Raw genomic sequence first — 26,816 nt, 5'->3', positions numbered from 1 at the left:
AAAAAAAATCAATTTGGTTGCTCATGTTAATCTTTGTCCCCAGGTGTATTAAATTCAAAGTGGTTACATTATTGTGGATCTCCAGCTGCCAAAATTCATTCTGGTTCTGCCTCAGTTGCAATGTCAAAACAAACAGCACCATTTAGTGCAGTTACATTTGTGCAACTGGCTAGTAATGTTCGTAACTGCAGGTCACATATACATGATTCATCTCAATACAATTATGTTTATTTGCACCTTGGCTGATTACTTGAACTCCCAGTTATTCTTCCCTGAACTCACTGTTATTCCAGAGTTTAAAGATCACGCTTATTGAGATAGCTTTTAAACTGGTCAACACATTATGAAAAGCCTATCCTCCTGACGCATTGTTGGATTAGTATTTAGGAATAGCCTGGTTCAAACTGCACGAGCAGTCATCAGGTTTCCAAATGTTTCTTTTTAACCCCTGCACTCTGTAGTTTACTCCATTAAATACCGGTAAAACAAATGCCTCAGTGCATTAAACAGCCTGTGAAAAACTGCCAGTATCCTACTGAATGTTAATAGAACATAAGGTTCTGGATATAGGGTTTGTATAAAGCATTTTATTAGCATTTTCAATTACAAGAAAACAATCACATTGTACATGGATTTACTACCTAAAGCTACCTACAGTTGGTTAATTTGAAATAAAACTAAAAGAACTACATGGTTCAGGTTACTCCACTTAAAAGCAGAGGTCAAAAGAATAATTCACCACAATTAGCAGATTTTAGATCAAGTAATAGGGGACAAACATTTGGATTCAGACATATTTCCTGCTGTAAAGCTCAGTACTTAGTAGAAGGGTGTGTGCATAAATGGGCCAAACACTTCTTAGGTTTAATCAAAATGCAGATGAATGCATTATTCGCACATGTAAAAAAAATAATTTATGTGGCCATCTAATCAAAAAAAAAGGCACTTTTATATATTCATCTATAGAATGGAACACGCCAAATCATAGCTCAGAAGGCAGGAACATCTATGTAGGAACCAATTAATTCACGGTTTGCTTTATGAAGTCAATCATAAAAAATAGCCCTTGGAGTGATTTTTTTTAATGAAGTTGTGAAGCATCTGAAAAACTTTCAGATAGTAAACAAATTGATTTAAAATAAACCATAATATAAACTACGATCAAATCTCACACAATGTTTTTTTGTTTTCTATTGTAAACACCATTTAAAATGTTTCCACATGCCAGAATTTGCTTGTGTTTTTCACCTAATTCAGAAGTCTGCATGCTAATATTCAAAGGATGTTTAACCTGGATTGAATGTGTATAAAAGCAGTCAAAGAACATCCATCATACATTTGCCCAATCTTGCATTTATCTAATGTATCTTATGTATACAGTAGTATCTGTTATACATTCATGTCTACAGCAAGTGTAATATTTCACTTGATGTCAACTTGGCACTGTAGCCACATGTCAACGATATGTCATATAGAAGGGTCTGAATTTTATGCAAAATAAAACTCAGCATAACTAAACTCATTAAATTTGTGATAAAAAGAGCATGAAAAAATGCATTGAAAAGATTACATTTAAATTCAGGATCACATACATTTAAATAATTTTATATGCTTGGAGCAAAAGTTGAAACTTAACAAGCCTTGAAGTTATTTTCTGAATGATTTGGGCACTACAGAGATAAGAGGAAATATTAAGATGGTCAATTTTCTTAGAAGGGTACACAAAAGGGCAGTTCTTCTGAAATTAGCAATCTTTGGGCTCAAAATCACTTTCGCCTATGTGGAATAGGAGTTGCATTGCAAGACATGTGCATACTTGCAATCCCAATGCAGCATCCTGAAACTATTTCACTGGCTTGGGTTTAACTGCTGTCATTTGGCCAAGTATAATGGCCATTTGTGAATTGTATGTGGAAGGTAATGGTGATCTACAAAGTGAAAAAAAAAATTTGAGCAAAGTACTTTAACAGGAACTCAGTTATATTAAGCAATACAAGCACATTGATTAAATGGGTGTGGGACTATTTCAAGTCACTGAAACAAAGTGGAATTACGCTCGCATTTATACCAAATAGGAGGAACAAATTAGGACTTGGCAAAACAACTGTTTTCATGACCTCATCCGAACATATGTAAACATTGTGGTTTTCTTATCTACCCTCAATACATGTTGCTAAGTCAGTGACTAAGTTTGAAATCAGTGAATGTTTGATTAAAGCTAACATTTTCACTATAGTATATCATTTGGTGAGATTTTAGGTTTTAAAACCCCCCAGATATATTAAAGTTACAGATTTAAATTATAATTCAGCTAAAATAGAAATGTTTTTGGTAGCTGCCAAACCTGAAAGATTTTCAGTCAGGGTAGACTGCTGTGCCACAATGATTTAGGAATAATATAATAACTAGGGACAGTTTACAATAACAGAGCCAGATTCGACTAACTGCACAAGCTGAAATTGAAGTGGATTTCAGATGTTGAGTAAAAAATAACTATTGTTAAGGCTGTTTGGAAACAATTGGAGCCCTAACTTGATGGACTTAGAAATATGATCAGTCATGCAGACATGCCGCATTTTTGACTACATAACAGTAATGATCACAGTCATTGGTTGTAAAGACACTTTGGGAAGTCCTGTGAACATAAGGCATACTTATATAAATGCAAACCTTTTACTAGAGAATAGACACAAGCTGATGTGCATACAGTGGTGTGTTCTTAATGATAGCAATTCACATACATTCTAGTGTCCTTCAATTTGAATTGGATTGTTGTATGTACCATACAATGTTATTGGGAAGCATTTATTCAAACTTAATTTTTAGAATTTGGATCCCATGTAGAGTGTTCTTGAAGTTACTTATATGGATTTGCAAAATAATTGTTCAACGAGGTGGGTTAAATACATATCACATGACCTCAAAAAATGGGCGATAAGATCAGACTAAAATCAAAGCCTACAGTAAGGAGCTATTTTGATACTGGTGGTTAAAATAAAAATGCTCAAAAATTCAGCTTTTGTTCAATGTACTCCAGGGCAAAGTCTTGACCGAATACTCTTACGGTTAAAAAATAAATGCATGAATCTGACCTACCCCAATGGGCACATGCCACCTCAATTCTTAAACATGGAAACCATCCACAAAGAGAGCACACCCTATCTGAATAAACTATTTTATTAGATTATTTTAGGCCCTCTCCACGTGGCTTGGATCAGTAATCCCAAGAGATTTGGAAGCCCACTCTTTCGCCTCAGTGTGAAGTTGAGGCCAAGACGACTAAACTCAAAGCATTTCGCAAAGACTGGCCCAACATGTGGATTGTTCAATGTTGCTACCTTCAGTTATCAAAGCGCACACATTTCAAACCTGATAGCATGCAATTGAAGAATTGCAACAACTCCTGGAGAGAAAATCATTCCCACCAACCTGTCTGTTTAGCAATTTCTTCCTCCAAACAGTCAAACTCGTAAACCTTTTCTACATATTTTTTGAAAAACAAGTATAGCGGGTGCTATGATTATCAAAAGGAATAAATGGATGCTAACCTTGTATACTAAAAACTGAACTCAGAAACCCTCCTTGGTAGACATGCGGGCTATCGTGCAATGTCAAAACAGACAAAACCATTAGTACCAACAGTCGCTGTTGACTTCTGTAACCAAAATGTTGGTAGAATTCAGATGTTTTAGTTTTGAAGTTTTAGATGAATTAACAATTAGGGAGAGAAGAGAAAGATAACTATTGTAACCAGCTCCAAACTGTTTGAGACTTTATATGTATTGAACATTAGATATTTTTCAGAAATGTTCAGACCAATTAACAATTTAAATCTACAACCAATGGTTAAATCACAACTGGCCTGGCTACAGTGATATGCTGATCTGCCTCTCTGCTAATGAGGTTGCAGGAACAATAGTTAATGTGATCTCATGCCATAGCCTTATCAGAGGGCAAAAGCTGATTCAGGCATTGAAATGTCACAAGAGATAACTTCAATACCGTATGGACCAATAAATGTTAGAAATCTAAATTGCAAGGCAGTTCCCTTCTCCTTGCTCTAAAGGCGGGGGTGTCCCAAAAATGCATAATTGTGAGGTACCTACAACTGTTGAACATTTCAGTTTCTTGTGCTAGAATCTTGTAAACAAGCATGCTCCAGGTCTACCAACCGTCCAAATTTCAGTCCTTTGGATAGTTGATCAGCTAAATCTCTCCTTTTCAGATTCATTTGGGTACAAACGAAAAGGAGATGCTTGGGCCTCGACTTTCCTACGGTGATGGTTGGCCCAATGCACCTTTCAAAATGCTGGCACCAAGTCGTGTTTGTGCAGCAACTTTGGGTACAAGGTGAGAGAGTACAGAAAGGACACATGAGGTGGTCACCGATTTAGTTTCCACAGCAAAAATGGTTGGATTTGCACATTATGATCTGGGAAACCACGGCAGAAGCCCACAAGCTCATGCAATAAAGGTCAAATTTGTCTTGGTCACACAGTAAGCCACTGACCCGGAATATAGCTGAGAAGGGTCACAGTTAGAAGGTGAACAGTTAAATAGACTGAGATTTACTGTAAACAATGCCACAAAACAAATGGATTACATAAACCTATTCTCTTCTCACTCCTCCTTCTTGCCCAGCGATTTCGTTTTTTAAAAAAGGACACTTACATTTTTGATGCTGCTGCAACGTCAAACGGAACAATTTATTTTCGTTGGATGAACGGAAAATTATGGTTGCGATTGCTCCCTTTTATACAGTGTACCAACTTATGTATTATTGAACCTTTTATTACAGCCAAGAACTTGTGCTGTCCGCAGCCTGACCCATTTCTACCAAGCAATACAGAATTATTTGGCTACGATAGCATTATACTTTGATAACTGGAAAGGCTTCCACCTGGGTTAGAGGATTACATCACAATGCAGCTGTTTAACACAGTTACTTTTTTCTATCATCTCTTTAAACCCTCAGAAAAAAAAATGATTTGGCAGCAAAGAAAACCATTTGTTCTTTAAACATGGTACTTGAATTTGCAGGACTCACCAATATTTCAGCTGATGATTTCTCGTCATCAAAAGCAGGTATTTTACAGCAGGCACCATTCGCTCAAAAATCAACACAACATACGCCAGCTCGCTTGTCTAATGATTTACTATCTACAAAGCCCACAGACATTAAAACCTAAGTTTACATCTTACATCAAAAAAATTTTGATCTCTGGATTGAAATGTGAACGGTCACCGATATTTCATTTTGCCACAAGCCAGATCTATAATAAATTTGGTGATTAAACTTGGAAATAATCTGTGCCAGATGGTACGGATTTGCCAAAATCAGTTTCTGGAACTTCTGTTGAAAAAAAAAAGCAGTCACAGCACATCACAGAAGTTCATTACTGAATCTGTATTAAGCTTATTTGGATACAAATAATACCACCGATAGTCATTAGATTTAGTGATGGTTGATGCATCTGAATGTTTTCCCTAAAATTCCTTTGTCACTTTGTTTCAAAATGTAGTGCTAATTCTGTAAATGCTTGGCAAAATCCTACAAGACACGAAAGCATTAACACTGAAGCGTAAACACGGCCTAGAAAACAAGACACATCATGCTTGTAATTACCGCAAAATTTCTAATCATTGAAAAGGTCTTCCTGTGTTTTTTTTTCTCACAAATCTGTGAAATGAAGCTTTGGAACTGCCGGAACATTCAATCGTGTACTGTTATTACCAAATAGGTGTGGCAGATATTTAAAGCAACAAAATGAAGGTTGTGCATGTGGTTCCAGTCAACACTGACAAAATGCAGTAAATTAGTGTTGTGGACAAACAACACTGGCTGCCCTCCAGACAAACATTTACAACACAGTTAGCGGTGAAGCCTATATAATCTCAGTGCAAATAAGTCAAATCCAAAAGATGCCAGTTAAGCCTTTGGCTTTAGTAAACTGCTTTTTTGTGTCATCAGTCCAATCTGGATGCAACTGCTTCACAGCACGTGTATGTTACGGCTGAGGAGGAGCAGGAGGATATGCTGAAGGCTGGGGATGGGCTGGCTGGGATGGTGCACACTGAAGCGCTGGTTGAACTGGTGGCGGTGGCGGCGGTGGCAGCTGAACCACTGTCTGTGTATTTGGGGAGGGCGGAGGTGTTGGGCGTTTAAATTTATCAGGGCTGTTGCTTCTTCTTGGGGAAGGCCTCTGCAAAACAAACAAATGAAAACATGTTAAACGGATATGGTTTTAGAATTATAAAGACTAACACATTTTGAAAGCAATCTCAGACAGAGAAAACACAGTCACCCAGGTTTACAAAAGAATAGGTCCAAAAGGAGTGAGTGAAAGGCTAGATACCAATGTTGAACTCTGGAGTGTCCCAGATTATGCAACTTGCACAATTGCATCTGAAATGTAAACAATTCCACTTATATTTGCTTCTTGTTTATTGAAACAAGTTAACTGCCCTAATTGAGAAAGCAATTCTTAAGAGATCCTCATTAGTGAAGCAGAGATCAGAGATTGGGGGCAGAGTGGGTGTTTAAAGATAGGGCAGGGCCAAGGCCACAGAAGAATTTTTAAAATTTGCTGAATATGCTAAAATCAAGGCCTTGCTTGACCAGAAGTCAACTTAAATTAGCATGGTGAGGTGTGTGTGTGTTGGGGGGGGGTTAAGACACAGGCGGTTGAGTTATAAATGGGTGGCGGTGGTGGTGGTGGTGGTGGTGGTGGGGGGGGGGGGGGGGCGGCAGCAACATGGTTGGTTGTCCAAGAGTGCATTGCTCGTCCAGACAATTTAGAGACAGAGTAAAGATCAAGGGAGGCATGTTGCAATCAAACCTATTCCCATCCTCATCCAATATGCACAATTTCCAAATATCCATTGCACGAAGCAGAAGTGAAAATTCCAGCTTATTTTCTCTTACTGAAGCAGCAGCGCCCCTCCCCCAACCTCTCCCACACAATGGAAACATGAAAACTAGCTGCAATGCTCTGAGTGATATCAGGTCAAAGATCTTGATTGAACACTACAAAAGGACCAACAGGGATCAGCAGCACACCAAGAAAGAGAAACAAAATCACTAAGAGTGGCAACTGCTTGTTGCTCATTCAGAAAAATAATCGACTCCATTCCAGTGGTCAGACTCCTCTGTTTTGTGTATGCTTTTGGAAATCCATAGAACTACCTTCTATAGTATCTGCTACCTTTATCTCATTCCCTTTTAGCCCTAATTTCTGTTCAGCTGCACGATAATCTTTCATACAGTAAAGATAATGTCGCCATAGTCCCAGATCATCATAGGCTGTTTTCCCTTTTGAGGAGGAGAGCTGACTGGTGGCGATTTAACCTGAGGGTCAACACAGCTCAGGTGAGTGTAAGGTTGAGAACCCTTCATGAATAACCTCAGCCGATACAGGACTTGAAACCGCGCTGCTGGCCTTGCAGAACGAACCAGCCGTCTAGCCTAGTGAGCTAAACCGGCCCCCCGTAGCAGGTGGTGGTTAACACAGCGGCCATCTAAACCAGAATCCTTGTTACTTCCAAAGTTATCTGTTGTCAAAGACAGGCTAGTGCAGCTTGAATGCGGCAGCGTTGGCAGAGTGGACTCAGAGCTAATCTTCCTCATGAAATGAAAAGAAAATTGCTTATTGTCACAAGTAGGCTTCAATGAAGTTACTGTGAAAAGCCCCTAGTCGCCACATTCCGGCGCCTGTTCGGGGAGGCTGGTACGGGAATTGAACCGTGCTGCTGGCCTGCTTGGTCTGCTTTAAAAGCCAGCGATTTAGCCCAGTGTGCTAAACCAGCGCCTCATCAGTGGCAGTCTCTTGGAAGCGGCTTACCCTTTATCCTTAAACTGCGACCCTTGTTCTAGATCGTCCCCCTCCGCCCTTCCCCCAGCTGGAGGAAACATCATCCCTGCATCTAGTCTGCCCAGCCTTGTCAGAATTTTATACGTTTCAAAGAGATATCCTCTCATTCATCTAAATTCCAGTGAGTACAGGCCTAGTCGAGCCAATCTCTCCTCACACGACAATCCTGTCATCTCAGGAATCTGTCTGGTGAAGCGTCATTGCACTTCCACTTATGGCAAATATATCCTTTCTTAGTAAGGCGACCAAAACGGCACACAATACTCCAGTTGTGGTCTCACCAATGTCATAGTCCCAATGTCCTGTACACCTGCAGTAAGACATTCTCGTCTTGTACCAAGACCTCTTGCAATGAAAGCCAACGTCTATTTGCCTTTAACTGCTTGCTGCACCTTCATACTTGCTTTCAGTGATTGGTGTACAAGGACATCCTGGGGTCCCTTTGTACATCAATATTTTCCAATTTATCGCCATTCTGTTTTTCCTACAAAGTGGATAACTTCATACTTGTCCATGTTATACTTAATCGGCCACGTATTTGCCCACTAACTCAACTTGTCTAAATTGCCTTGAAGCGCATTCTCTTCACCACTAACCATCCCAACAAGTTCCATGTCATAAGCAGACTTGGAAATATCACATTTGGTTCCTTCATCCAAATGATTGATGTATATTGTTAATAGCTGGGGTCCAAACACTGATCCCTGTGAAACCCCCAATAGTCACTGCATCCTGGACGGGATTCTCTAATCCCGCGGCAGAGTGTCCACGCTGTCGTAAACACCGTCGCGTTTTATGACGGCGTGAACGGTCCGACCCGACGACTAATTCTGGCCCGCAAAAGGGGCCAGCACTGCACTGGAGCGGTTCATGCCACTCCAGCTGCTGATCCCGGCACAAACTGGGCATGGCGGGAACCGGGCATGCGCAGTGGTACCGGCAGCAATGTGCGCATGCGCAGTGCCTTCCTTCAACGCGCCGGCCCTGGCACAACATGGCGCAGGACTACAGGGGTCGGCGTAGAGGAAACGAGGCCCCCAGCCAGAGAGGCCGGCCCACCGATCGGTGGGCCCAGATCGCGGGCCAGGCAACATTGGAGGTTTTAATTTTGCACAATAACCTTTTATGTGGGACTTCATCAAAATCCCATGAAAGAGAAAAATCCTAGTTCTTAATTTTTGCATAACCCCTAACTTTTGTGTTACCCCCTTCCCCATACTTCAAACACACAAAACTCTAATTATATACAGATACACATATTATTTACTAATTTCTTTACTCACCGCAATACCGTGTGAAGTTCCCATATGCTGTACATGAAGACCAGGTGAGGTGTAATAGGACATTCCAGCACGAGTCAAAGTAGTAGGCGGAGTGAAACCAACACTGTGGCTTGCATAAGTTAGTCCTAGAGTGGATATACACACGGTCCTGTCATTCTCCATTTACTGCTTGCAGTCAACATACAATGTAATTCTCTTTATTTCCAAATATTGGAGTCTATTACTATTTTAAATTACTAACTTCATCATGTATGCCTTTCCTTCTACTCTTATCTCAAATTACAAAACTGTCCAATATATGTTGGCATCTACGATCTATTGTTACTAGCAGTCCTCTGGTAGCCCACCAACGGTGAACCTAAACATTTAATGTCAGCAAGTTATTACAGCCATGTTATAGACGTTACTGGATGATAACCAAAATCAGGAACCATGAGTACTTTCCTTCCCCCGCCTGACGAGCAGATGTATACTGGATCATTTTCCTCAAGTGACACCAGGAATTGAACCTTGCATCTTCTCTCTGTATGACTGTGTTGCATTAGAAAATTCTACTATCCACTCAGTCACTTGGGAGAGTTTTGCCACAAATTCTCAAATGGATATTGTTCTTCATTTTGAGATGAACATTCTGGAAGTCAAGTTGACCGCAGTTTCATATTTCTACTGAGTATAACTCAAGTCTTAATACATACCAGGAGATATAGGTCTGCTGGAACTTGGAGATGGCGTGTAAGGAATCGGACTGGATACAGTGCGAGGTCTAAGTCCCTGTGCAGACATCTCATTAAAGTATCTGGGAAATGAGAAAGATGATTTAGCCCATGATCACAAAATTTCAATATGCAGGTCGAAAATATTCAAAGTCTGGACCTATAGAGTTTATCAAAAAGTCTCATTCATTCTCAAATTCCTTTGAACAAAATACCTCAGTACAACTTCCAATTTTAGAATTGAAAATAGTTCATGAGTGTTTGCTCAGCAACTACCTCAAAATAGTAAGCTGCACAAATGGAACCTGGTTATGTGGTGGATCAATAGTGTAATCCTGCACTTACTAATTCAGCCCATTAAGTACTAGAGTTTGTTTTGGACAACTTTTCAGTGTGACATGCTCCATAATGCGTCATCTGTTTATATGCAATGAAAAATTATTGATAAAGTTATAGGCAAGGAATTCCACTTCAGGTTGCCACTGGGAACCAAATTAGTGAATTTATGCTACATTATGCAGAACCAGAATCGGTTCATGTTTAATGAACTTACTCTATATTGAACAAGTTACTTCACCCATCTAAACAACCAAGGATATCTTGTCTAACTATTACACAGCAACGTCACAAATGAGCTATCCCCTCCGTCATCTATTCCCATGCTTCCATTATTGAACCATCATAGGAATCAGAGAATCCTATCTCAGTCTACACTCCTCTACAAATTCAAGGTTACGACAAGCCACTTATTTATGCAGTACGCAGCCTTTGTTTGAAGGTCAATTAAATGATTTTGCAGGGAGACAACCATATATCCAGCATACCGGGGGCGGGGGGAAGATTTACTCCAATCTGCATTGTCACTCAAGGCTTGTTAATTTTGAACCCTACATTACAACAGCGTCTACACATTTCAAAAGTACTTAATTGACTGTTAGGTGTTGCGGGATGCTTGGAGGTCGCGAAAGCACGTTAGCACAAGTGAATCGCACTGTGGCTTCACAGCGCCAGGGTCCCAGGTTCGATTCCCCGCTGGGTCGCTGTCTGTGCCGAGTCTGCACGTTCTCCCCGTTTTTGCATGAGTTTCCTCCGGGTGCTCCGGTTTCCTCCCAGTCCAAAGACGTGCAGGTTAGGTGGATTGGCCATGATAAATTGCCCTAGTGACCAAAAAGGTTAGGAGGTTACGGGGATAGGGTGGAAATGAGGGCTTAAGTGGGTCGGTACAGACTCGATGGGCCGAATGGCCTCCTTCTGCACTGTATGGTCTATGTTCTAAAGGCGTTATATAAATTTAAAAGAGTGTAGTAAACCAGTATCCCAGGGCAGAGTTCTGGGAGTGCTTTGTTGACAAAACTAGACACAGAATACAGCGAGAGCAGAGGGGGATTAAGAGGGATACAAAAATATGGCTATGTTTTTTTCCCCAATTTTAAAGAGGCCATAGAAATTGAAGGGAGAACTGGCAAATTAAAGTGTATAAGGAAAATAGTCAGAGGGTAGAACTACAGTGGAAAAAGTGTGCAAGAGAGTGAATGGGAAAATAGAGTAAACTGATCACCAAGCAGAGGGTTTGCATCACGATATGCAGCTGACTATCATAGAGACAGAGTAGAATAAGGCGAGGTGGGGCTCTCCAGGCGAGGCGGGGCTCTCCAGGCGAGGCGGGGCTCTCCAGGCGAGGCGGGGCTCTCCAGGCGAGGCGGGGCTCTCCAGGCGAGGCGGGGCTCTCCAGGCGAGGCGGGGCTCTCCAGGCGAGGCGGGGCTCTCCAGGCGAGGCGGGGCTCTCCAGGCGAGGCGGGGCTCTCCAGGCGAGGCGGGGATTTCAAGGTGAGGATCTTAAAGCCAATTTGCTGGGATAAAGGGAGCTGGACAAGGTCAGAGTGAATGGGTTGGGGGTGGTGGCTGGACTTCACTATTGATGGTACATACAGGCATTGGGATGAGGTAATAATAGCAGAGATGGTGTTTTTAAATGGAGCAGGGATTCAGTAATGCCCATTTCAAATATTAAGAAGCCCCAAGAAACTGGGAAGTAAGCTATAGTTCCACAAATCTATATGTTGCTTCGAAAGTCAACTAGCAAGATAGATGGAGAATCAACGTTAGTGGCACAGATGAAGCCAGAGAACAATAGCTTTGCTTCTCCCAACATTTAACGGTAGAAAGTTTTGAGTCATCCATGTAGGGAGTTTGCAGGCAGCCATTCAAGTGGGGGGAGAAAAGATAAATGTAGTTGTAGTCGGGGATAGTATAGTGAGGGAAATAGGCACTGTTCTCTGTATCGAGAGTCCGGACGGCTGTGTTGCCTGCACCTGCTCCAGGCTGGAGAGGAACTTGCAGTAGGAGGGGGAGGATGCTGATGTCATGGTCCATGTAGGTACCAACGACATAGATAGAATGAGGGAAGAAGTTCTGCATAGAGTTTGAGGAGCTAGGCACTAAATTAAATCACAGAACCTCCAAGGTTATAATCTCTGAATTATTACCTGATCCATGTACAAATTGGCATAGAGTACAGAAAATAAAAGATGAATATGTGGCTCCAAGGCTGGAGTGGGAGAAGTGGGTTTTGGTTCTTGCAGCACTGGCATCAGCATCAGTACTGGGGAAAGTGGGAACTGCACCGTTGGGAGGGCTACACCTGAATTGTGCTGGGACTTGTATTCTTGCAAAGTGCATAATTAGGGAAGCAGAGAGCGCTTAAAACTAAATTGGGGGGGGGGGGGGGGGGGGGGGGGGAAGATTCTATAGATAGGATATGTAGGCTTACAAAGCAAAAGGTTAGGATAGGATAGATTATAAGGCAGCTATGTAGACAATTATACCCAGAGTACGACAAGTGGAGACAAAGTATACTCAAATAGAAAAACGACGAATAGGATCAAAAAGGGAAATAATGGTTACAAGGCAAAATTAATGGTCTTTTACTTAAATACATGTAGCATCCGACACAAAATAAATGAAATAACAGCACAAATTGAGGTTAATGGGTATGATCATATAGCCACGGGCGGCTGGGTAGCATAGTCGTTAGCACTGTTGCTTCACAGCGCCAGGGCCCCAGGTTCGATTCCCGGCTTGGGTCACTGTCAGTGTCCGCGTGGGTTTCCTCCGGGTGCTCCAGTTTCCCCCCACAAGTCCTGAAAGATGTGCTGTTAGGTAATTTGGACATTCTGAATTCTCCCTCGGTGTACCCGAACAGGTGCCGGAATGTGGTGACTAGGGGCTTTTCACAGTAACTTCATTGCGTGTTAATATAAGTCTATTTGTGACAATAAAGATTATCATTATATTACAAAGGCTTGGTTCCAGGGAAGTCAAAACTTGGAACTAAATATTCAGGGGTATGAGACTTTTCGTAAGGACAGGCAGGAAAGAAAGGGTGGGGCGGTAGCTTTGTTAGTACAAGACGAAATATGTACAATCACAAAAAATGATCTTGGGCATAGATTTAGAATCTATTTGGGTGGAGCTAAGAAATAACAAGGGGATGGTGACACTGGTGGGAGCAATCTAGAGGCCCCCAAACAGTAACTATACTGGAGGATGTAGAATAAATCAGGAGATAATAAAGGCATGTGAAAATGGCAGTACTTCAACCATGGGTGACTTTAACCTTCATGTTGATTGGGAAATTCATTTTGGAATAGGTAGCCATGAAGAAGAATTCATAGTGTGTTTCTGGGACAGTTTCTTAGAACAATATGCTGTGGATCCAACCAGTGATCAGGCTATTTTGGTTTTGGTAATGTGCAATGAGACAGGTTTAGTAAACACAGCATCAGGTTCCCGAGGAAGCAGTGATCATAACATGGTAGAATTTAGCATTCAATTTGAGTGCAAGAAACTTGGGTCAGCAACAACAATGGTAAACCGATTTCCGGTTGCGGCGATGCACTGCTAAGCCGCACGTTTCGGCAGCTCCCGTTCTAATGGACTTTTGGGCTCTTTTTGGGAGCCCCAACGGAAATTTTTTCGGACCAGTGGGGTGACGAAGTAAGGCATCCCCCCTGGTGTGTCTGGAAAAGATCGGTGGTAGTGGCCAGATTGCGAAGGATCCTTTGGAGCAGCGGCAGAGAAGAGAAGGAAGAAGCAAGATGGCGACGGATGGAGCCCAGACGACATGGGGCCCGGACCAGCAGGAAGAAGCAAGATGGCGACGGATGGAGCCCAGACGACATGGGGCCCGGACCAGCAGGAATTCCTTCGACGGCGTGTGGAGGAATTAAAGGAGGTGCTGGCGCCGATGTTGTTGGCAATCGAAGGGCTAAAAGAAACGCAAAAGGCCCAGGCGATAGAGCTCCGTGGGGTGAAGGCGAAGGCAGCTGAGAACGAGGATGAGATTCTGGGCCTAGCAGTAAAAATGGAGACGCACGAGGCGCTACATAAGAGGTGTATCGAAAGGCTCGAAGCCCTGGAGAACAGCTCGAGGAGAAAGAACCTCCGGATTCTGGATCTCCCCGAGGGAGTGGAGGGAGCTGACGTTGGGGCTTATGTGAACACGATGCTCCATTCGCTAATGGGAGCTGAGGCCCCCTCGGGCCCCCTGGAGGTGGAAGGGGCTCACCGGGTCCTTGCGAGGAGACCAAAGGCTGGAGAACCACCAAGGGCGATAGTGGTGAGATTTCACCGCTTCACCGACAGAGAGGCGGTTTTGAGCTGGGCCAAGAAGGTACGGAGTAGCAGGTGGGAGAATGCGGTGATACGAGTGTATCAGGACTGGAGCGCGGAGGTGGCGAGAAGGAGAGCGCGTTTTAATCGGGCCAAGGCGGCGCTACACAAGAAGAAAGTAAAGTTTGGGATGCTGCAGCCGGCGCGATTGTGGGTCACGTACCAAGATAGACACTACTACTTTGAAACGTCAGACGAGGCATGGACCTTCATCCAAAAAGAGAAATTGGACCAGAACTGAGGGACTGATGCTGTGGGGGAGATGACGATGTTGATGTACAGAAATGTAAATTGGGGAATGGGAGGTTCACAGTATCGGGACGATAGATGTTTTTTTTTTCTCTTCTTGACGGGGGGGACACTGAGAAATGTGGGCGCCGGTGGAAAAAGGGACCGAGGTGGGGGATGGGGAATGGGGGAGCTGCACCATAGGGGGTGGGGCTGATCCAGGAAAGCGCGGGTTTTTTCCCGCGCTAGGGAGATGATGGCGGAAAGATAGGCGCAAGGAGGATGAGAGTTCCACACCGGGGGCGGGGGGTCGTCAAGGAGAGAGCGGGGGAAGCCGGGGTCAGTTGGAGTCAGCTGACTTTCGGAAGCATTATGGGGAGAGTAACCATGCTGGACGGGGATCTAGCGGGGGGGGGGGGGGGGGGGGGGGGTCAACTGGGTTGCTGCTGCTGGGAGCGAGAGGGAGCTGGCAAGGGAAGAGGTGGTTGGGACGGGAGTGCGCCGCATGGGGGACGGGCGGGTGCGCGGGTCCTGGACGTGGGACTGGCCTAGAGTAGGGGCAGCCCCCCAATCCGGCTGATCACGTGGAATGTGAGGGGCCTAAATGGGCCGATTAAGAGGGCCCGAGTGTTCGCACACTTAAAAGGACTGAAGGCAGACGTGGTCATGCTTCAGGAGACGCATCTGAAGGTGGCGGATCAGGTTAGGTTAAGGAAAGGATGGGTGGGACAGGTGTTCCACTCAGGGTTGGACACGAAAAATAGAGGGGTGGCGATATTGGTGGGGAAACGGGTGTCGTTCGAGGCTAGGAATATAGTGGTGGGCAACTGTGGTAGATATGTGATGGCGAGTGGTAGATTGCAGGGAAGGGAGGTCGTGCTGGTAAATGTATATGCCCCGAACTGGGATGATGCGGGATTTATGAAGCGGATGCTGGGACGCATCCCGGACCTGGAGGTAGGAAGCCTGGTAATGCGGGGGGATTTCAACACTGTGCTGGATCCAGGGTTAGATCGGTCGAGATCCAGGACCAGAAGAAGGCCGGCAGCGGCCAAGGTGCTCAGGGGGTTTATGGAGCAAATGGGGGGAGTGGATCAGTGGAGATTTGCCAGGCCGTTGGCCAAAGAGTTTTCCTTTTTCTCCCATGTTCATAAGGTATACTCCCGGATAGATTTTTTTGTTTTGAGCAGGGCACTGATTTCGAGGGTGGCAGGAACGGAGTATTCGGCCATAGCCATTTCAGACCATGCCCCGCACTGGGTGGATCTGGAACTAGGAGAGGAGAGGGAACAGCGCCCACTCTGGCGACTAGATGTGGGACTTTTGGCGGATGAGGGGGTCTGTGGAAGGGTGCGGTGATGTATTGAGAGGTACCTGGAGGCCAATGATGATGGTGAGGTCCAGGTGGGGGTAGTATGGGAAGCACTGAAGGCGGTGGTTAGGGGAGAGCTGATCTCCATTAGGGCTTACAAGGAGAGAAAAAGAGGGCAAAGAAAGGGAGAGATTAGTGGGAGAGATTTTGAGTGTGGATAAAAGATGCGGAGGCCCCGGATGAAGGACTATACAGAGAGAGGCGAAGACTTCAGACGGAGTTTGACTTGCTGACCACAGGGAAGGCAGAGGCACAGTGGAGGAAGGCACAGGGGATGAGATACGAATATGGGGAAAAGGCGAGCCGGCTGCTGGCCCACCAGCGTCGTAAGAGGATAGCGGCGAGGGAAATAGGGGGAGTTAGAGATGAAACGGGAATTAAGGTGCGGAGTGCAGGGAAGGTAAATGAGGTGTTTAAGACCTTTTATGAGAGGCTATATAGGTCCCAACCCCCGGAGGGAAAAGAGGGGATGCAACAGTTCTTGGACCAACTAAGGTTCCCGAGGGTGGAGGAGCAGGAGGTGGCAGGTCTGGGGGTGCCAATCGGGGTGGACAAGGTGACTAAAGGGCTGGGGAACATGCAGGCAGGGAAAGCCCCGGGACCAGACGGGTTCCCGGTGGAATTTTATAGGAAATATGTGGACTTGTTGGCCGCGCTGCTGGCGAGAACCTTTAACGAGGCCAGAGAAGGGGGGACTTTACCCCCGACAATGTTGGAGACGACGATATCATTAATCCTGAAGCGAGATAAAGATCCGCTGCAATGCGGGCCTTATAGGCCTGTCTCGCTCCTGAATGTAGACGCCAAGTTGCTGGCAAAAGTGCTAGCGACGAGGATCGAGGATCGTGTCCCGGGGGTGGTGCACGAAGATCAGACAGGGCTCGTAAAGGGGAGACAATTGAATGTCAACGTGCGACGGCTGTTGGGGTTGATAATGATGCCCCCAGCGGATGGGGAGGCAGAGATAGTGGCAGCGATGGATGCAGAGAAGGCATTTGATAGGGTAGAGTGGGAGTATTTATGGGAGGTGTTGAGGAGGTTTGGGTTCGGGGAGGGGTTTGTCAGTTGGGTTAAACTCCTCTATGGGGCCCCAGTGGCAAGTGTAGTCACAAATCGGCAGAGATCGGAGTATTTTCGGTTACATAGGGGAACAAGGCAGGGGTGCCCCCTGTCCCCATTACTGTTCGCGCTGGCAATTGAACCACTGGCCATAGCGTTGAGAGATTCTAGGAAATGGAGGGGGGTGGTTAGAGGGGGAGAGGAACACCGGGTGTCACTCTACGCAGATGACCTACTGCTGTATGTGGCGGATCCTGTGGAGGGGATGACAAGAGGTTATGCAGATATTGAGGGAGTTTGGAGATTTTTCAGGATATAGGCTTAATATGGGGAAGAGTGAGCTTTTCGTAGTACACCACGGGGACCAGGGAAGAGGGATAGATGACATGCCGTTAAGGAGAGCGGAAAGGAGCTTCCGATATTTGGGGATTCAGGTAGCCAGGAGCTGGGGAACTTTACACAAACTCAATCTGACGCGGCTGGTGGAGCAGATGGAGGAGGATTTCAAGAGGTGGGATATGCTGCCGCTCTCACTGGCAGGCAGAGTGCAGGCGGTGAAGATGATGGTCCTCCCAAGGTTTCTTTTTGTCTTTTCAATGTCTCCCCATTTTGATCACGAAGGCCTTTTTTAAGAAAATAGATAGGAGTGTTATGAGCTTCGTGTGGGCAGGGAAGACCCCGAGGTAAGGAGGGGGTTCCTGCAGCGCAGCAGGGACAGAGGGGGACTGGCGTTGCCGAATCTGGACGATTATTACTTGGCTGCCAATGTAGCGATGGCTCGCAAGTGGATGAATGAGGGAGAGGGGGCGGCGTGGAAGAGGCTAGAGATGGCGTCCTGTAAAGGAACGAGCCTAAAGGCGCTGGTGACGGCGCCGCTACCGCTCTCCCCAAAAAGGTATACCACGAACCCAGTGGTAAGCAACCTTAAGGATCTGGGGGCAATGGAGGCGACATAGGGCTGTGACGGGTGCCTCGGTGTGGTCCCCGATTAGGAACTATAGGTTTGTCCCAGGAAGGGTGGACGGAGGGTTCCAGAGCTGGCATCGGGCAGGAATTAGGAGACTGAGAGATGTGTTTATTGATGGGACGTTCGCGAGCCTGGGAGCGCTGGAGGAAAAGTATTAGTTGCCCCCGGGGAATATCTTTATGCAAGTGAGGGCGTTTACGAGGCAACAGGTGAGGGAATTTCCGCTGCTGCCGACACAGGGGATCCAGGATAGAGTGATTTCGGGGGTATGGGTCGGGGAGGGCAAAGTGTCCGAAATATATCAGGAGATGAGAGACGAGGAGGCGGCGCTGGTAGAGGAGCTGAAGGGAAAATGGGAAGAAGAGCTGGGGGAGGAGATTGAGGAGGGTCTGTGGGCTGATGCCCCAAGTAGGGTAAATTCCTCTTCCTCGTGTGCCAGGCTTAGCCTGATACAATTCAAGGTACTACACAGAGCACACATGACGGGAGCAAGGCTGAGCAGGTTCTTCGGAGTGGAGGACAGGTGCGGGAGGTGCTTGGGAAGCCCGGCGAACCACACACATGTTTTGGTCGTGTCCGGCACTGGATGAGTACTGGAGGGGAGTGGCAAGAGTGATTTCAAAGGTGGTGAAGGTCCGGGTCAAGCCAGGCTGGGGGTTAGCGATATTTGGGGTAGCGGAGGAGCCGGGAGTGCAGGAGGCGAAAGAGGCCGATATTCTGGCCTTTGCGTCCCTGGTAGCCCGGCGAAGGATCTTACTCATGTGGAAGGAAGCGAAACCCCCCCCGGCGTGGAGGCCTGGATAAACGATATGGCAGGGTTCATAAAACTGGAACGGATGAAGTTTGCGTTGAGAGGATCGGTTCAGAGGTTCTCCAGGCGGTGGCAACCGTTCCTTGACTATCTCGCGGAACGTTAAGGGAAAATAGATCGTCAGCAGCAGCCGGGGGGGGGGAGGGGAGCACTATTTTTTGTTACTTTTTGTTAGTTCACTATTTTATTTAAATAATGTTACCTATTAGTTATTGTGTTATCCTTTATGTTGATTTGTAAGGTGGAAAAATTGTGTTTGAAAACTTTAATAAAATATATATATTTTTTAAAACAATGGTACACCTAAATAAGGGTAATTCTAAAGGAATGAGAGCAGGAAGGAGTGGACGGGAAAGGAGTTAGCAGGAAAGACAGTCGATCAGCAATGGCAGACATTTCTGAAAATAGTTAATTACTTCCAACAAAAATATATCCCAGTGAGGGAAAAGGATTCTAGGAAGGGGATATATCAATTATGGTTAACAAGGAAGTGAAGGTTAGTATTAAACTGAAAGAAAAAACATAAAATGTGGCAGAGATTAATTGTAAACCAGAGGATTGAGAAAGTTTCAGAAAACCATCAAAAGATAAGCAAAAAAATAAAGAGGGAGAAGATAAACTATGAGGGTAAATTAACAAGTAATGTAACTGTCAGCAAAAGCTTCTCTAAATATATAAAAAGGAGAGAGGCCAAAGTGAACATAGGCCCTTAGAGAATAAGATTGAGGATAATGACGGGGAATCAGGAAATGGGAGAGGAGTTCAACGTATACTTTGCAACAGTCTTCATGGTGGAAGACATTAATAACATTCCAAAAATAAATAATCGGGGGGGGAGATAAATACAATAACAATCACTTAGAAAAAGTTCTCGGGAAACTACTGAGGCTAAAGGTCAACATGTCCCCTTGATCTGACGGGTTGCATTCCAGAATATTAGGAAGTAGCTACAGAGATAGTGATTGCACTGGTAGTAATCTTCCAAGAATCCTTAAATTCTGGAAATGTCCCAGAGGGTTGGAAAACTGTCATTGTAAATTGTAACACCGTTACTCAAAAAAGGAGGGAGACAAAATGCAAGCAACTATAGGCCAGTTGGCTTAACTTCTGTCATTGCAAAAATGTTAAGAGTCCATTATAAAGGATACAATAGCACAGCATTTAGAAATGCATAATATAATCAAGCAGAGTCAGCATGGTTTCATGAAGGGGAAGTCGTGCCTGATAAATTTATTAGAATTTTTTGTGGTGGTAACAAGCAGGATAGATGAAGGGGAACCAGTAGATGCAAGATACTTGGATTTCCAAAAAACATTTGATAAGATACTACACAAAAGGCTACTTAATAAGAGCCCATGATGTTGGGAACAGCATATTGGCATGGAAAGAGGACTGGCTGGCTGATAGAAGACAGAGTTAGGATACGGGGGGGGGGGGGGGGGGGGGGGGGGGGCGCATTTTCAGGATGGCAACCTGTAATTAGTGGAGTGCCACAGGGATCTGTTCTGGGGCCACACTTATTCACAATATATAATAATGACTTGGATAAGGGAAGTGAATGCACTGTTGCCAGTTTTTGGAAAAATAGGTGGGAAGGCAAGTGGTGAGGTTGAGGCAAAGAGTCTATAGAGGGATATAGACAGCTTAGGTAAATGGGCAAAAACGTAGCAGAAGGAATATAATGTAGGAAAATGTGAAGTTATGCACTTTAGTAGTTAGAATAAAGGAGCTGAATGTTATTTAAATGGAGAAGGACTTCAGGAATCTGCAGTACAGAGGGATTTGTGATTCCTTGTGCATAAATTGCAAAAAGCTGGCATGTAAGCTCAGCCGTTAAAGGAGGAAAGGAAAATAGAATATTTTAATTTGATTCATTATTGTCACAAGTATTAGTATACAGTGAAAAGTATTGTTTCTTGCATGCTGTACAAACAATGCATACCATACATAGGGAACGAAGGAGCGACTGCAGAATATAATGTTACAATTATAGCAAGGTGTAGAGAAAAGATCAACGTAATACGAGGTAGGTCCATTCAAAAGTCTGATGGCAGTAGGGAAGAAGCTGTTCTTGAGTCGATTGGTACGTGACTTCAAACTTCGGTATCGTTTTCCTGACGGAAGAAGGGAGTATGTCCGGGTGCGGGGGGTCCTTAATTATGCTGGCTGCTTTTCTGAGGCAGTGGGAATTGTAGACAGAGTCAATGGATGGGAGGCTGGTTTCCGTGATGGATTGGGCTACATTCACGACCTTTTGTAATTTCCTGTGGTCTTGGGCAGAGCAGGATCCATACCAAGCTGTGATACAACCAGAAAGAATGCTTTCTGTGGTGCATCTGTAGAATTTGGAGAGAGTCGTAGGTGACATGCCAAATTTCCTTAGTCTTCTGAGAAAGTAGTCATTGGTAGGCTTTCTTAACCATAGTTTGTTGCCTTTATTTCAAAGGGAATAGAGTATAAAAATAGGGAGGTCCTGCTAAAACTATACAAGGCACTAGTTAGACCATATCTGGAATACTGTGAACAATTTTGGTCCCCTTTTCTAAGGAAAGATATACTGGTATTGAAAACAGCCCAGGGAAGGTAGAGTAGATTTGGCCTGTACTAATTGGAGTTTAGAAGAATGAGAGGTGGCCATATTGGAACATAGGATTCTCAAGGGACTTGACAGGTTAAGTGCTGAGAGGGTGTTTCCTCTTATGGAAGAATCGAGGACTAGAGGGCATAATCTCAGAGTACGGCGTACCCATTTTAGACAGAGATGAGGGGGAATTTCTCCTCTCAGAGGGTAGTGAATCTGTGGAATTCTTTACTGCAGAGGGCAGTAGAGGCTGGGTCATTAAGTACGTTCAAAGCAGAGATGGACAGATTTTTAATCAGTCAGGCAATCAAGGGTTATGGGGATAAGTGAGAAATTGGAGTTGAGAATGATATCAGATCAGCCATGATCTCATTGAATGGGAGAGACTCGATGGGCTGAGTGACCTATTTCTGCTCCTACGTTTTATAATCTTATGGTTAACTTGACCATCACAGTAGTAGAGCTGCGGACAAGAAAGAAGTAACTTTCAATTATGGAGGAATTTGGGAACGGGATCGGTAAATGGAACTAAAACTATCGCATTGAAGATAAACGTCAGCATAGACTGATTGATCCAAATTATCTAATTTTGTGTTGTAACTTATGTGTTTAGTAATACAAAAAATATTTAAATTGACCAATTTTTGTTCCACTGCATGTTCAACTTTCGTAAAAAGGAAAGCTCATTAGAAGCAACTTCAACCACACAAACCGTTCATCGTCCATTTCTAAGCTAGACTCGCTTTCTGACAACTGTCTGCAAAGGGCTTCTCTCCTTTCCATTTCTCTTTGTAGTTTTCTCTGCAGCCTCAGATTCTCTTCCCTCATGTGACGCTCTTCCTCCAAATACTGGGCCATCTTCTCTGTGTCTGTAAATGTTGAAATAAGTGAACTATCAGCCGAGGGTTGCATAATTTTGCAACTGACGAAAACAAAATAGGCAGGCACAAAATTCAGAGGATTTGTTAGGATGGAAAGTGAAAGTGTCAAGTGAAAACATGCTGCTCCAGGTGTGCAGGAAAGTGAGAGATTTTGAGGCCCAGAACACAATACAGAAACTAGGTGAAGAGTATTCAAGAATGCCAACACAAACGTAATGAAAATACGTTTCAAGCGTCAAGAATTCCAGCAGGTCCCCCCGCCATGCGAAGGCACAGGGTGGGGAGGTTGATCTCCACCCTAACAGGATCTGCCTTCGGGCGATCAACGAGGCGAAGGCTACACCATCTGCCTCCGTGCGTTTCCAACCCCGCCTGGTCCGACACCCCGAATATGGCCTCGCGAGAGCCCGGGTCCAGTTTCACGTGCACCACTTTAGAGATTACCCTAAAGACCTCCTTCCAGCAACGTTCACGCACATCTTCTACCTCCTCGAAGAGCCGGCTCACCCTCGCCCTTGTAAGGTGTGCACTATATACCACCTTCAGCTGTATCAGCCCCAACCTCGCACACGAGGTGGAGGCTTTCACCCTCCGGAGCACCTCACACCAGAACCCTTCCTCCATTCCCTCTCCCAACTCTTCCTCCCACTTTGCCTTGATCCCTTCTAGCGGCGCCTTCCCCTCCTCCAAAATAGCCCTGTAAACCACTAATACTACCCCCTTCTCCAGTCCCCCCATCGTCAGCACCTCCTCCAGGAATGTGGAAGGCGGCTCTACTGTAAAGCTCTGTATCTCCTTTCTGGCAAAGTCTCAAACCTGCATGTATCTAAACATTTCCCACTGCTCCAGCCCATACTTCGCTCCCAGCTCCTTCAATCCCGCAAAACGACCCCCAAGAAACAAATCTTTTAGTGTCCTAATTCCTTTCTCCTCCCATCTCCAAAAATGTTCATCCCACTTTCCTGGCTCATACCTATGGCTCCCCCAAATCGGCATTTCCCTTGACCATACCCCCAACCCAAGTGCTGTCGAAACTGCCTCCAAATTCTCAATGAAGCTATTATTACCGGACCCCTGAGTATCTCCCCGGTGACATCGGGAGCAGCACTGTCACTGGCGCCTTCAATCCCAACCCCCTACCCAAACTCTCCTCCATTCTGACCCATTGGGAGTCAACCCCTCTGACCCAGCTCCGTACCTTCTCCACATTCGCCGCCCAGTAATAACACATCAGTTTCGGAAGACCCAAACCCCCTGCCTGCCTTCCTCTCTGTAGTAGCACCTTTTTAATTCTGGCCACCTTCCCTCCCCATATGAACGAGGTAATCATCCCTTCAATCTCTCTAAAAAATGCCTTTGGCAGGAAAATCGTCAAGCATTGAAAAATAAACAGGAATTGCGGCAGCACATTCATTTCAACCGCCTGTACCAAACCCGCCAGTGACTGAGGGAGACCATCCCACCTTCCCAGATCAGCTTTCACCCTCCCACCAAACTAGATATGTTGTACCTACGGAGCCCTCCCAAATCTCGAGCAACCTGCACCCCCAGTTATCTAAAGTGAGCCCCTGCCCCCACCCTGGCCGAGACACCACAAAATATTTGTCTAGATTTAATTTGTACCCTGAGAAAGACCCAAACACTGTGCAGAGGAACTTGAGCTTCTGCAATGCACATGCCACTTTACTGCACAAAAGTTTGATGTAGCACTCGTTTGTGTTGTTTTAGTGAGGCAGAAAGTCTTTCGAAAGAGGAGGAGTGCGGCAAGATTCTCAGGTGTTCTTATGAACTACAATTGAATCAGCTATCAAGATATGTGATCTTTTAGGAATAGATTACTGGTTAATGCAAATAATAAAAATGCTTTTTAAGAGCACAGAAGGCAGCCATCCTGCCCATTGTGCCTCGGATAGTGCGAACTCCACAACTGGATACTTCTATTCCGGCTCCGCTCCCTACATCTTTGTCAGTATTATATTCAATATATTTACCAGATTTACTATAATCTAACTTGATCTTCATAGCTCAGAATTCATCAATAGGATTGATTCATTGTTAATTCAGCTCACAGAGGAAACATGATAAATCTGCACCAAATTCAAAAAGATTCAATATGAATCTTCAAAGAAAGAAATGGGACGTGCTGTTTCAGTCACCTTAGTTACCATCCAAGCACTAACATGGTATCTCATTAGTGTAAAAAGTTCCTTCAATTTGGTCACAGCCCCAAATGAAGAACTCTGCTCCTGCACCATTGTGAGGGAGACTGCTAAATTAATGGCAGGGTTATACTAAAAGGTCCATATCACACCGGAGCAATCAGCTGAAGGCTTTAACCCTGTTGAGATGAAACGATTTTGAATCCAGTCCACGAAGGGCACTATCTAATCCTGTGTATTAGCTAGTCCTGAAAATGTACTTTCCTTTGTAGCAGTGAGACGATTTTTAAAAACTAAAGCACACCATTGTTAATTGATTTTAAAGTATCACTTGACAACAATGGAAACAGTTAGTTGGAAAAATTATTCCCACCAGCATGACATTTCAAATTTATGCGAGAACTTACGCTGTAACTGGGCAGCTCGAAGTTGCTTTTTTAGCCTCTCCACCTCATTTTTCAAAAATCGGATATGTCGCATCATGTTTTCTGGTGAATCTATTTCCATGGAAATATCCCTGGGAGATGGAGGTGCTGACACAGGCTGATCTAGTTTCTCCTGTAAAATACTAAATAAACAAATACTTAGAAAATAAGCCACAAAAGGTAGATTTTGATTTGAAAATAGAGTAACCAAACCTTAATTAATGGCTTGTACAGAAAAAAGGCCAATCAGTAACAGTCCCATTTTCATGGACAAGAAAACGTGGTAATATTTTAAATGCTTATAATTGATAATCAGACCCATTACTACAACACTCAACAAAATATTGTTAAATTCAAAGAAGAATTGCCTGTCCTGTAGGATGGGCACAAGGAATCATGTTCTCCACACACCTAGCACATAAAGCACTGGAGTCACCATTTGGTGCATGTGAAAATGTTATGTCCAGTCAAGCAGTGCCCCCAGAAAAGTGCTCTCGAGTGCCCTCAGCCCCGCAGAAAACTCCCACAATCTACACTGATTTGATAGTTTTGCTTTAATCTGAAATTCTGGCAAATAACCAGCACTAACTTGACCTTCATTTTCCCCAAGTACCCCTTCACAAGGATTAGGCTAAATTGCATACAATATTGCAAGAAAGACAACCCCATAAGGTAATCAACCTTTCTTCATTCTTTGCCCCTCAAAATGGAGGACAATGGTTTACAAAATTCACTCTGTGGAGGCAGGAACATAAAATGGAGGGGGGTTGTTTATAATAATAATAATAATAATAATAATAATCGATTATTGTCACAAGTAGGCTTCAATGAAGTTACTGTGAAAAGCCCCTAGTCGCCACATTCCGGCGCCTGTTTGGGGAGGCTGGAACGGAAATTGAACCCGCGCTGCTGGTCTTGTTCTGCATTACAAGCCAGCTGTCTTAGCCCACTGCGCTAAACCAGCTCCTAATGTACATCTGCATGTTAATTACTTAACGGAATGCTCATGCAGTCCAAAAGTTAACAGTTTGCATCAAGGAACTTACCGCTTTTCTGCTTCCAGTTTGTCCATCCGTTTCCATAATCGATTCACTAATGCTTCTTGTTCTTGTTCCAAGGTATTTTCAAGGTCAATTTTCTCATGTCTCAGCTATCCAAAAAAAGAAGCATTTTAATAAATACTTTGGCTCTTAGTAGAGTGCATACTATCAGAAAGATAAAATCTTACATTAACAATGCATTGCAAAGAAGGCGTTCACATCTATTAACTCAGGCCACTTTCTGAGCTGTATTACTGCAGTGCAGAGTTTTGATGGATAGTATTTATAATATTAATGCACCGTTTGTAACTCAGATCTTATACCCGGAAAACTCCCATTTTGTGTACAGAAAAAGATTTTCTTACCTAGAAGGTGCGTATTTAAAAACGGAATATGATAGAAGCTAGTAAAAGGTAAGAACACGATTACACACCTGACCTAACAAAATGCACAATTTTGGAACTTTTACACATTTAATTGAACGATTCGCGAATTTAAACTCAAGTCAACTGCAGATTGAGAAGGCAATTCAATTTTTAAAAAATAATCACTTTAATAAACTGTCCTATGGCTGAACTCATTTTTCCCACTGAGAATTATAATTGTGCAAAGTTTACAATTTGCTTCACAAGGTAAAGACTGCAAAACAAAATTCTGCTTAATTTTCCATTCACCACTATTATCTGCTCATTCTCGTAAGTATACATATTGCATAAATAAATGCAATTTATTTGAATTGAATTCAAAATTCACAA

General features: G+C 44.2%; 1 protein-coding gene across 1 annotated transcript in view; it reads right to left on the bottom strand.

Annotated features, from left to right (window-relative positions):
- Positions 1-567: 567 nt before the first annotated feature.
- Positions 568-26,816, bottom strand: part of ccdc6b (coiled-coil domain containing 6b) — an 88,872-nt gene continuing 62,623 nt past the window's right edge. The window contains exons 4-9 of the mRNA XM_072478887.1: positions 26,068-26,171; positions 25,004-25,164; positions 22,269-22,425; positions 9,850-9,950; positions 9,155-9,279; positions 568-6,203 (exon numbers count right to left, since the gene is read on the bottom strand). Coding sequence (XP_072334988.1) covers positions 6,009-6,203; positions 9,155-9,279; positions 9,850-9,950; positions 22,269-22,425; positions 25,004-25,164; positions 26,068-26,171 — 843 coding nt within the window. The 3' untranslated portion in view covers positions 568-6,008. The remainder of the gene's footprint in view (positions 6,204-9,154; positions 9,280-9,849; positions 9,951-22,268; positions 22,426-25,003; positions 25,165-26,067; positions 26,172-26,816) is intronic.

This window comes from Scyliorhinus torazame, chromosome 16 (assembly GCF_047496885.1).
Source record: "Scyliorhinus torazame isolate Kashiwa2021f chromosome 16, sScyTor2.1, whole genome shotgun sequence".
In the NCBI taxonomy this organism is placed as follows: Eukaryota; Metazoa; Chordata; class Chondrichthyes; order Carcharhiniformes; family Scyliorhinidae; genus Scyliorhinus; species Scyliorhinus torazame.
This window is presented reverse-complemented; position numbering and strand designations above follow the sequence as displayed.